The sequence below is a fragment of the Lupinus angustifolius genome, chromosome LG01 (assembly GCF_001865875.1).
Source record: "Lupinus angustifolius cultivar Tanjil chromosome LG01, LupAngTanjil_v1.0, whole genome shotgun sequence".
Taxonomy (NCBI): Eukaryota; Viridiplantae; Streptophyta; class Magnoliopsida; order Fabales; family Fabaceae; genus Lupinus; species Lupinus angustifolius.
The window spans coordinates 1,484,890-1,498,133 of NC_032009.1; the positions used below are offsets into that span (position 1 = coordinate 1,484,890).

At 32.8% G+C, this 13,244-nt stretch overlaps 2 protein-coding genes across 2 annotated transcripts; one reads left to right on the plus strand and one right to left on the minus strand.

Moving 5' to 3' along the window:
- Nucleotides 444-1,028, plus strand: LOC109345308. Its single transcript, XM_019584234.1, has one exon. The coding sequence runs from the start codon at nucleotides 503-505 to the stop codon at nucleotides 848-850; it is 348 nt and encodes a 115-aa protein (XP_019439779.1). The 5' UTR covers nucleotides 444-502; the 3' UTR covers nucleotides 851-1,028.
- Nucleotides 3,755-6,472, minus strand: LOC109345315. The gene is made up of 4 exons (XM_019584246.1): nucleotides 6,363-6,472; nucleotides 6,193-6,278; nucleotides 6,004-6,094; nucleotides 3,755-4,123 (listed from the first exon to the last, which is right to left on the minus strand). The coding sequence occupies exons 1-4, from the start codon at nucleotides 6,389-6,391 to the stop codon at nucleotides 4,093-4,095; spliced, it is 237 nt and encodes a 78-aa protein (XP_019439791.1). The 5' UTR covers nucleotides 6,392-6,472; the 3' UTR covers nucleotides 3,755-4,092.

Below are 13,244 nucleotides of genomic sequence, written 5' to 3' on the forward strand. Positions count from 1 at the left end.
CCTTGTCATTTTTCAAAAAAGAATTACCTTATTAAATTGTAATATGTTGTTTTTAATGGAAATTATTTTTTAACAATAGTATGACTCTTTTTATTATTGGTAACAAAAATATATAAAATATTATACTTATTCCATTTTTTGATGTTTTAGAAGCTCATTATATATTTATATTTTTACTTTCTAATCATTGTTTATTACCTCTCCTTTTCTCCATATATTTTCCTATTTTAATTCAATTTTCAATATAAAAATTAGCTTAATAAAATTGTATTTCAACATTCACATCAAAATATATAAAGATGAATTTTGTTTGCAACTGACATAAAGATTTATGTTAATTAAAAAGCTTGTCAGAAACCCCACTATCGAAAAACGCCACGTCTTCGAGCTTATCCTTTTCCACCTTCAACAATAAATGCGCTATATAAACAGTGGGCACTTAACACATTGAATCCTAAAACACTTTTAGAACAAATCCAAATTGAAATTTAAACTTGCAAAAATGGCCGCCACCTTCACACCCATCATTGCCGGAATCAAAGCTTCCGCAACTTCCGGCAACAACAGATCCGATCCGGATCGCCGGAGAAACTCCTCCGCCAGCTGGTGGACCCCGCTGTTCGGCTGGTCCTCGGAACCTGACTACGTTGAGTCGAACAACAAAGGATCGGATTCTGATCCGGCGGTTACGGAGTCGAAGCCGGCGAGGCCACGCTTCGCCGGTGGTTTCACGGATGAGAAGGCGAAGCAACTCCGGTTGATGTCCACCGAATCGTTTCATGACAAGATGTATCACTCCGCCATCGCTTCTCGACTAGCCTCCGATTTCAAGGCTCGTTCCGATGAGTAATCTATGTGACTTAGGGTTTGATTGCATTATGTAGATTTGTTTGTTTGTTTGTTGATTTGAGGGTTTGATGATGTATGAGTTGAAGTTAAGTGATGTATAATGATAGTTACTATTAGCTGATGCAATCATGGTGTATATAATAAGGATTTAGGAATATAAATATGATTGATGATGTTAATCATTTTGTTTCTTTCGAATTTAAACTAGTAACAACAATAGTAATAATAATAACATTTTTATTCTTTTTATTATTCTCGTTATTTTATAATTTTATGAATACCTTATGTAAAAGAAGGAAGAGAGAGAAATAAAAACAAAGAGAAAAAACTAAAAAAATTATATAGTTAATTAAAAATGAAGTAGATTTTCTGAATAATTGAATGATCTTTATTATTGTAAAAAAATAGATATCATTCTTAGTCGTAATAAATTATAAAATAAATAAGTAATGAATATATTGCTTATGGCGAAAGTTGGGAGAGGAGTGTGAATGTGTGATTGCATGTCAGCGTTATATATTTTTAAAACCTTGGTGGATCAGATCTGACGCAACGCAAGTACCCACTAACTTTTCTTTTACCCACCATGTCTATAGCAATTGAGTGAGGGTGCATTAAGTTTTTTTTTAGAATTATTGAATTGACAAGCAGGAGACTCATAAATTTAGTTTTCTAATGTAACCCTTATCTATGACTCATTATTGTGGGTCCACCAAGGTCAAATATACAGCAAATATTATATATGTATTTATATATTTTCATGAGTAGTTTTTTAAGGAGATAGGGGAGACCTTAATTATTGGATTTAAAACTAGGTGTTCATGGTTAATGCAACTCAGTTCTTATTTATAATAAATAGGATAATATTTATACACTATTAGTATAAAGATTTATACATATTCAACATTGTATTTTTTTTGAAAAAATAATGATGATTAAACATAAATGATAAAAATGCAGTGACAATGTCTAAAACTTATACAATATCAATACATACATTTTCCCCAATAAATAAACTCTTTAAAAGTTTTAAAACATTGCTTTTGAAGTTACATGCGAAATTAAAATGACTGTAGGTAGAATAAAATTAGTTAATTTCATATTTTGTGCCAGATAGAAATTAGTTTTATTTATGGATGGGGCTAAAATGTTACCAAAAGAATTTGGAAATGAATGTTCCACATCTTTTACACCGTAGATGCTGTATAAAATTTATCAACTCCTATTTATGCCTATAATGGGCACTGCGTAGTAATTAGGGTAGTGAGTGCCGTGCGGTGTGTGGAAACAAATGAAGTTCCACGTAGCAAGTTCAAGACCATTGTTCCATTCACGGTCACGGACGTAATTGTAGAGTTGTGGATGGTCCTGTTCCATTTGGAAAAGGTTGTTTGAGTGCCCAAATTTTAGGGTCACAAACGGTGTTTCGGTGCCTTCATCGTTTTGTTAAGTGCAGGACAAACTCAATCATAGGTATTTTTATGATTTTAGTTCATATTAGTGTTTACGTTAAGGAAAATGATATAGCATTACTTTTACGTTAATATACCGGGTTTACATGCACGTGTCGTGCAAAACTATTGCATATAAAATCCAGAAGAAAAAAATACTGATAGATATGACCAAACAAAACGTTACAACGAAAAAAGGTTGTCCCAATGTGAGATGAAAGTGACATCTACGCACCAAAATAAACTTGTGGGCGAAGACTGCAACCGCAAACCAACTTGGAGAATGGTTGCTAAATTAAGGGATTATTATACATTCTAAAAGCATTCATACTCAGAAACAATATCTTAATTCTTGTTTGAATCTCACATATTATTTTATAATTTAATACAACTTTTAATGAAATAAGAACAATATCTACTTTTTTCTCGCAATGAGAAACATAATTCTTATTCTTATTTGGTTCCTACAACATCTACTTCTCTTCTTAATTTCCCTTGACTAAAAACAACGAAAAATTGTTCTTATTTAAAAACAAATGTCAGAGAATAAGAATAACACGATAAAAAATAAAGTAAAAATGTTCTTATTCTTATAATAAGGATCGTAAGGACAACAATTGCGGTTCCTCTAAGGTCACATACGTCTAGGAAGCTATGGAAAAAGGCAGGGAATGGACAAGTATTCAATTGTCCCGCAGGCTCACAATTTTGAAGGCCTAATATAATAGGGACTAGTTTTTATGAGGTCACTAGTCCACTTCCCAAAAGCAGCTTAAACTAACAAGACAGATATCATTGATCTAGGAAGCATCATTAAAAAAAAGGACAATGAGTGCTCGAGCTCCCACTTACATAGGTTTAGGAAAGATAATTATATACAGCCTTACCCCCCAATAATGGAAAGACTGTTTCCGAGATTTAAATATGTGATCTTATGATCACTAGACAACAACCTTATCGCTGCGCCAAACTCACCCTCTACGTAGTGAACATCATTCTTTAACCAAAATTTAATTCATTATTTTATTAAATAGATAAATTATGGAATGGGTCGAATCTTCTCCATACCTAGAGCATATACCTGGACTCCAAGGTCACCCATATGATCAAATCAATCTTTGGGGACAGAGTATTACAAAGGTGGCTCACTTATAAATGAAATACCAACCAAATGTCAAACCTGGTGTACTACTCAATTCTGAATATCAACCAAGTTTGTTTCCTGGATGCTTCATCATGTAAAATGTTGGCACAAGACTTCTAACCAAAGATATCTTTTTTTATCTTTGATTAGTTGAAGGCTTTAGTTAGCTATAAATAAAACAAAAGTCACCCCCCTTTGGTTTCACCTTCATTCATGAATAAAAATATGGAGATGATATGTAAAGATGTCTCAAAAAATGTATATCGATGCTCCGATCCAATCAGACCATCTAGTTATAGGCAGGTAAATGTGAACAACTCATCAGTGCAAATATCATTAGATAGGCATGAATGATGGATATCTTAGCTAGCATTATTAAAACATAGAAAATCAAAGTACAACTTCCAAATTCCATGGAAATCTGCTATCTAAAAAACCGCAACAGAAAATGTAACTCTCAAAGAAATACATAGCATGATAATCTTCAAAAACAATTGCAAAAAATATTCATAAATGATCAAAATTGACCTATGCTATTATTCAAGGTGTTACCAGGTTGTCAAACAGCAAAGTAGTCAACAAGTTTATTCAGGACCTGAGATTGTCATGTAAATGTTACCAGCCAAATGTCTGAATCATGCTCCATAATCACTTGCTCTCAATATCATACAGATCCGTTCTGGAAATAGCCGTTAGGGAGAAACATGATAAAAATATCATACATAACAGTCTATGGTCATTGTTGTTCTTGTTGAAAAAGCCTATGGCCATCTTAGGATTATTTTTTGGCCAAATAGGAGGCAAAGATTCTACACGAGCTACGAATTAATGTAATGAATAAACATTACAAAACACATTCTAAAAATATAGTGGGTGAGCCTTAGCACAATGGTAATATCGCTACCTACTGACCAAGATGTCACAAGTTCAAAACTGGAAACAACTCCTCCGCCTCCAAGATAAGGCTGCATACATCTACCCTCCCTAGACCCCACTAGGTGGTAGCCTGGTGCAGTGGGCCTCCCTAAGCTTAGGAGAGAAAATGCATTTCGCCCAAATATATTCAAATTTAGTAGTTACTGTACAATGATTTTCAACCCCTCTATTCTTACAACCTTTCTCTTACCTCACCTTCCACACCTTATCTACCTTCCCATCTTTCCTCCACGCCTACTTACACCCCAATTTTGAGGTGTAGGAAACCTTTTCCAATGATTTTAAGGGATGGTACATAACAAATTCCAAACATCACGTATAAGTAGCATCTTTATGTATTTCTCTTGCTTGCACATGCCCATTTTTCTACTATAACGTTTGTTTGTGGCTTAAATAACAAAACTCTGCATTCACGAACTAATTATAAGCTTCAACTTATTCTCTCTACGTAATAATGGAAATATGATGACTTGGACTTAAAGTAATGATGGTCACTATATATTGATGCATAAAAATGAAATTTCCAAACCTGCACTTTATTTGTCTCTCATTCGGTCATATGCCTTTTTACTGTTCTATATGGCTAGTTGGTACCCTGAATAATCAAAATCCACAACCCAAAACTGATCAAAATGAACATTAATCTACATAGGAAGCAATGGTCCTCAATCAACTAAAATAAGTCATCATCAATTCAATCTAATCAACACATCGAAATTATTTTCTGATCGAATTCACGGAAAGATACATAAATACTAATTCTGAGCCTCATTAGTCACCAAGTTTGATCCTAGACCGAGCTTCATTCAATAGGGTGAATCCAGTCTAACACCATAAAAGTTTCTCATGCACGAAAAGTTTATTGTGTCAAATACCTCATGGAAAGGGCACTTTCATATTTGGTGCTAAGTGCCGGCACTATGACCAAATAAAGAGAAGTCAGAGCCCTAACAGGTTATTTCATCTTCCCCCCGCCTTCTCACACAAACCAATTAACCAGAGTCCAATAAGTATCATAAACAAGGAACTCGATCTTTAGAAGCATGTACTGCTACAACGAATCCAACCACCAGCAGGCTCGGACGAAGAATAACCACTTCAACAAATACACAAAAACAGCCACAGCAAAAACCTAAAACACATATCCTTAATTTATGTAATTCCATCCAAACCCATATTGAAATAATCAAATCCAATTTGCAGCCCTTCACAAAACACCAATACCATCTCCTTAATTATCTCCACCCCATCCCAATCCACTACCCTTCTTCTACGTTTAATCTCAGATCCTATTAAGTTATAAAAGATCCATCAAAATCCATAATCACCCATTGTCCCCTATTGAAGCACACACACTTAATATTTTTTTGGTTTGCAACATGTATGTATCCTCGCATTGGAGACAATCTTGTCCGAACCGGGAACATCCACAAGTATATGGGCTAACTCTACCAGCGGGTATTTTTTCCATCTACAAGATTCGAACCCAAGATCTTGCTTAATGAGAATGAAGCATATACCACTTGAAACAACACCCGTTGGTCACACACACTTAAAATAAGAAATCATGAATATATATACAACATTTAACAAATTACATATGTAAGTATAGAAAAAGGATACACCAGATAGCCACCATGAATAAAAGCCCCAGCCAACACAGCAGTAAACAAACGATCTCTCAACACAGGTTTATGCCGCAGCGTTAAACGAACTGAAAAGCAAAAAAATGAGATTTTTAAATAACCCAATAATTCAAGAATTTGGAATATATAAAAATGAAAAGAAAAAGAGGTGGATGGAAAAACTTACTTAGAGGGAGAACAGGAGCATATATGAGAGGAAGTAAGAACTTAATAGGAGCTCCATTATTCCTCCTTCTTCTTACAACAGGTTCTCTTTACCATTTAAAAGAGAAAGAGAAAAGAATTAAAAATGGAAAAAGAATAAGAATGAAGGTAAGATTATGAATGAGGACTTACTGGTTGGAAGGATCGGAAGGGGAAGCCATGGAGGAATGGATGTGAGATTGGGTTCTTGATTTCAGGACGGTGGGAATTGTTCCACTCGATGAATCTACCAAATAACCTACTCACAAATTTATGCCACTTTTATTCAACTTTTAATTTTATTTTTCTCTTCAATAATATTCTTCCTAACTAATTTACTTTTATCTTTTGGGTTAAAACAATAAGTAATATAAGAGTAAATTATATTTTAGTGAAATTATATAAATAATCTGTCATTTTTAAATATTTACAAATCAGGTCTTTGAGATAAATTTAATTTCTTAAATAAAATTAATGACAAATGTAAATAAATTAAACAAATATGATGTATTATAAAAATAAATCCAAATTATATAAGATTTAATTCTGGTCTTTATTTTCATCAAACATAAAGCAGAGGATAGTATTTACTATTTAGTTAGAATATAGGTGTCTGTTTAGAATTGATTTATGTTGTATTTCTATGACATTTAACTTTTGAGTAATGCCATAGAGGCATAGACATAGAGAATATTTCCTCCAGCACTTTTTTTTTGTTTTGTTTTAGGCCCATGTGCACATCGATGAATTGGGCCTCTTCAATCATATCGCTTCATAAGTGAAGTCTAGGTGTTTTAAATGGATATTGATATATGAATCATTAATTACTATGCAACGATTTCATATCTAATAAAACTTTAATTACTGGTTTTTATGCCCTTTTTGCCTGTCAAAATATATATTGTACCATATTTTGTTTCAAATACCTCGTAGGAGGTACATGAAGTTTCTATTCAAGGTCATAAGAACAGAACAGCGATGGATAATATAATAATATGAGGAACGAAATTTTCAAAGTTTTAAGTTTTCTGGCTTGCAATTTTGTTGTTAAGGATATAGTTTATCATTTTAAAATGTTTCAGGGTCTTTTCTTATGGGTTGGTGGGTTGCTTGCTTAAACATTTTATTATTAGTAATTAACACCACAACTCTATTATAAACCACTTCATTTTTTTTGGGTACACGTAAATCACTTCATTTGAGTTTACAGTTTGTTGTAAATATTATATTAGCACTAATATATTATTATTTACAGATGCTTTAGACATGTCATGTTTGATAACACATTGAGGCTTGGTGAAACTATCATAAGTGTAGGAAAAAATAAACAGAGAATATTAATAACCTGTGTTCTAGGATTGTTTAAAAAATGAAAGATAAAAAATAAGCATTGAAAAACTAGTTTTATATTGAATACTTTGAAAATTCAAAAGTTTTGTTTTCAGATGACAAATTTTCATATGTTGATGATAAAACTCTAGAAAATATTACTAATATATACAAATACAGAAACATGTGATGATAAGTAAATCAAGTTTAACAATTACTGCATTTTCCAACACATTAAAATTCTTATGTCTCACATGAAAAAAAAACAGGCATCTATCCATTTCAATCTGCATTTTAGAACATTCTATTTATAGGATCATTTACTTGTCTGGGCATGAAAGGTAAAGAACAGCACATGTTTTTCAACCCGTAGTTTTCACTTTTCATCTTCCGGAACAATCTTTTTTATGGCTACATCTTTTATGCTGTATGGAAAAGTGTTTTTTCATGCCAAATTTTAAACCCTTTTTACCATGCACTAATAGAATGCCATTTATTGGTGGTGACTCATGATAGGTGAGTGATCCTTGCAACACTTCACTTTCATTTTCTATCACTAAGTTTTCAGGTATGGCTTTGCAGGTTGGCCTGGTCTATATACACATTGGAATGGAAAGCTACAAGTCTTAGAATACATTGAACCTTGAACTGTAGCATGAAGGGTTCCAACATTGGGCTCTTCATTTTGCTCCATTATTACGCTTGAACAAATTTTCCTTATTAGTTAACTAGCCCTAGGCCTTTTAATGTTTGTTTGATTTAAATGCTGAAAAAAATATAGTTAAGTTAAAATTTAATTTTTAAGTAATCTCCTGATCAATCATAAGGTCATGACACATGGAGTGACACTAAGTATTGTGAACAACAGATGTGTGCTAACCCCATCTCTATCACCAATCACCACCGTACCATATGTTATATCTTTTACATACTCAATTTAATAATTTGGTGCCTTAATCATCCACATACCACATGTGAATATGGGTGGGATTATCTCCAGTAATGGACCCAAATTATAATTTGTGGCACTAAAGAAATCAAAGGTACAAATTTTATATTATTTTTAATTCAAATAAATTATAAATATATGTCTCTTACATTCAAGTATTGAGAGTCCAGTACCATAGAGTAGCGAAAAGCTAATTGTTACCACATGACTTGAAGTCATTATATGAATACTATTATGAACACACAAACTCACTTGTCAATTGCCATGTCTCCATAACTAGATAAACTCATCAGTGTCATAATGGACCATTGATATTGATGATGGGTCTCCCTCCCGTAAGAACCTCACCCTGTTCAGCTCCATTTGTCACAGGACTTGTCCCAATCCATGTCGGTTCTAGTCCATAGTCTGTGCCCACTGAACAACTATAGGAGCCCACTAAATGCATTTGTGGACCATGTGAAAGCTGGTCTTAACCATTGCCAGCAACATTTCTAAGCAATGTGGGCTCAAGATAGAGAATTTTGACCATTGCCCACTAAGCAGTTCATTGCATTGTCCAAATTTTTAGGAGCTGGTTAGTGGTTGCCTCTAAACAAGGTATGCTGTCCCATTTTTTTTTATGTCCCGAGCCAATAGAAAGTTGACACATACTTCAAAAGAAAAATAAAAATAAATATAAATTTACATTTTTATATTATTTAGTGTGATATAATTAGTTTGAGATATGAAGATAAGAAATTTTGGGACAGAAAATCTTAGTTCTTCCCAAGAGAGCACAATGTAAAATTCAGAGCTTCATAAGGGTGGCTTTATTTAACAGTTATCTATCTATCTGATACAATATAATATGATATCTATATCTATTCTTAGACCCCTTAACTTATTTCAACTCATTTTTTCTCATTCTCTTTGGTTTGAGAATTCAATTTTCTTTGTTATTTATTTGTTCCTGAACGGGGCTCACTTTGCAATGTGGTCCATGCTGTCTTGCATACTTTTAGTGAAGTGGCTATTCTTTCTTTTCTTCTTTTTTCTCCTCTTTCCTCAGTTGTTAATGGTCTCCATATGCACCTGTTCTATGTGTCTCCTAATTTTGTTCTATATATCATGCATTTCCATAGCCATTAAATACATCGCCATCACATATACGGTTACAGCTAGCTTTCCATATACTATTATTTGCTTTTATTTTCTTATGTCATTTTCTAGTCTTAGTCTAATTCTCAAATTAATATATACGAATTAATTAGAAGCCATCAATATGGATATGGATATATGCAAAGCAATAAATGTAACCAAGAGCTAGAATATGAGGGAGATGCATGCATTTTCCAAGTATGTGTGTGTAGTCTTTTTATACTTCTATTTCATGTGTTTGTTATCATTCAACGTATTATAATTAATATCCAGTAGGTGAGGATATGGCTTAATTTGGGTTTGTAATGGATTTGCTCCTATGCCTAAAACAAATTGAATTCATGCAATGAAACCTTCATAGCAGCTTGAAAATCGCAGGAAACTTGTTATGACTTAAGAGCCAATCAAGAATATAAATAAGAATAACTGAAGTACTACATTGAGTTTACTATTCTATTCAGTGTGAGACTCCTAACAATAATCAATAATTTTAACTTTATTACAAAAAAAAAATTAAAGTGATGATTGATGATCACATGGACAATGAAGTGAGGATATAGATATTTACAACAAATGTATATGGGGGTGCCCCTCATCATGGTAGGGTAGTGACTAGTGAAGACGGTAATGGGAGAAATACAAGTGACTATAGCTTGTTTTCATTTCATGTAAATTCGAAACAGGACATGTTCCGCAAAAGAAACATGTGCTTACACATAAACGGGAGGGGCATCAATATGAGGGTAGTTTGCAACTGTCATTGTCTATGTAATATGTCTCTAGTGGTGATTGGAATTAGAGAGTAGGGGAAACCTGAATTTATTGGTAACAAGGACACTGATAGTTCCATTTCATATATGCCTCTTACTCTCTCAGCCTAGTTGTGATGATTGAATTCTCTTGCTATAAATTTTTTCATCTTATAGACTTATATCATTGCAGCTAATAGTGTATGTATAATGTACTCTGGCTTTGTGTTAAATATTATAGGTTTTCCCTCTTTAATTTGTCAGATCATCATCTACTTAGTTAATAGTGTAGTAGTAACAATTTATATGATTGGGGTACAGTCCAATTTGTACATCTCCAGGAATTCCCTTAGAACATTCCAGTTTCTACTTTCTAGCTTAGCAACCTCTCTTTCAGTTAGAGTTAGTTTGAGTGTTAGATTTTGGAGGAGAAAAAATAGAAAAAGAATGTTTGAGAGGCGTGAAATACACTTGTGAACTGACTCCCAAATCTTCATTTTTTCTTCTTTTCCCTCCAAAATCCAACTCTCAAATTAATCATATTTTAAATGAGTCACAAAACCTATAGAAACTTAAAACATAGTCAAAATCAAGCCCAGATGGTCTTTCACATGCTATCCCAACCTGGATTTTAAAACACTACGATTCTAACAGTAATCAAAATTGTTTTTCATGCATACATTTTTTCATGAATTAAGTTGTGCAACAAATATTATATAATTTCATGGACCCTACACACACTTAGATCCTTGCAAAAATGAAATCACGCAGACATTTTTTTTTGATGAATTAAGTTGTGCATTAAATAATATATAAATTTCAAAATAGTAAATAGATTTGATATAGTGACTATTTATCACTGAGGTCATGAGTTCGAGTCACAGAAGGCTCCCCTTAGAGGGGAATAAAATACTGCAGGGAGTATTTAAGCTTAAGAGTTGGCACACTCAATATATTAATGGGCCTGAGAGGTCGCATGTCAAAGCAATATTAGATTTTTCAACGAATGAGTTAAGAGAAGAACCACACTAGGGATGACAAAAAAAACCCGTACCCGCGGGTAAAACATGTTTGGACACGGGTCACAAATGAGTACCCGCGGATATTATAAACGAGTTTTTAAAAATACTCGTAGTACATACAGGCGGGTACGGATATTATGGTACATGTGGCCACTAGTAGTCGTTATTATATGATTAATATATTATATTCAATTAAAATAAAAAGTACATTATTCTAACATTCATTACAATGTGTACATTTTTTTCCTTTTACTTTATTTACATATTTTATTGAGTTTGGTGGTGAAACACCCTACAAATATTATTACATGTGTAGAAACACACATGTTTTACAAAGAAAATACATACTTTTTGTTAAGGAAATGAGAACAAAAAATTACACAATTAGAAGACACCAATAAATTTAGTTTTGCCAAATATTCAATCAAAAGGTACAAAAATAATTAAGTTTCACTCATTTGAAACATATTAGAAGTAAAAAATTAAAAAATCATTTATAATATAGGAAACTCGCAGATACCCATTTTATCTGTAGGTACTCAAAAATATCTAAGAATACCTGCACATGGGTACCCGTACGGATACGAGAAGGTATAAATAATGCTCTCCTATTTTGAAACGGGTAATGGATAGCTACTACCCGTGTCTGCCTGTGCCCGTTGTCATCCCTAAACCACACAAATAAATTCAACACTATATTTATCCAAGACCTTAAGATGGATACTTCAACTTTTTATTCATTTTCAACTTGGAACTCTAATTATTTTTTATCACTAGTAGTTTTTTTGTGGAAATCAAATTAATGTGATGAGAAAAGATCAATAAATTGTGATATATATATATATATATATCACGTGCCAACTGTTGACACTTGACACATGTTCACTAGCGAATCATTCACTTAAAAACAAAAGCCCAAACAGAAGAGGTTGTGAAATTGGTATATATATTTTTGCATGTTACTATTATTGTTCTTTAAGTTAAAATAAACATAGGATAAATTAAATTTATGTCAACATCAGTTTAACTTAAAAATGAAATATGATCATTTAAACAGTAAATGTGATATAATATATATTTCGAGACACGCGAAAAATCCTCACAGTTTACATGATAATGTTGTACACTCAATGTCTTGGGTTTACCTTTTTAAGTTAAAAGCAAGAAAGGAAGGGGTAATTATATGAAAGAATCAATGAATTTATTTTTGTACAAAGGGTCCAAAATTAGGTGAAAGTAAAATTAAATTTATACAATGAGGGGCCATAGGAAAGAGACATAATTGGACAAAGATGTTTTTAAAGGGACAAAACACACAGCATAAAATGCAGTACCTTATGTTCACCATCATTTGTGCATAAGAGCAGACATGCATATGAACAAGAACCATAGTAAATTACTGTGTTGTTGTGAAGAAATCTTGGGGATGGTGGAGAAAAAGTAAAATTGGTCACCATCGATAACTGTTTCTAACTGAAAAAGTGCAAACACTGCCCTCGATTCACGAGGGTAAAGAAAGGTTGAAAAATAGAATAATAATAATATTTTTGTTTTGATAAATATTAAATTATTATAGTAATAGGGTGTGAATATTATCTGTACATGCATGCTTGTATCAAAAGTACGGATTTTTTGGCTTATGTCTGATTCTTATATCTCACTTCTACTGCCAGAAGTTGTTATCTTTGTACACTCCAAAACAAACCTGACCCTGCTGTGCCGTGTTGCCACCTTCTCTCTCCCTCGAATTCTATGCAATTATATATATTTATATTTCGGGACCATGTGACCTCACTAGTCACAACTTCTTTTCTTTTTACATTTTTAGCCTTCTGGTTTTGGTGTT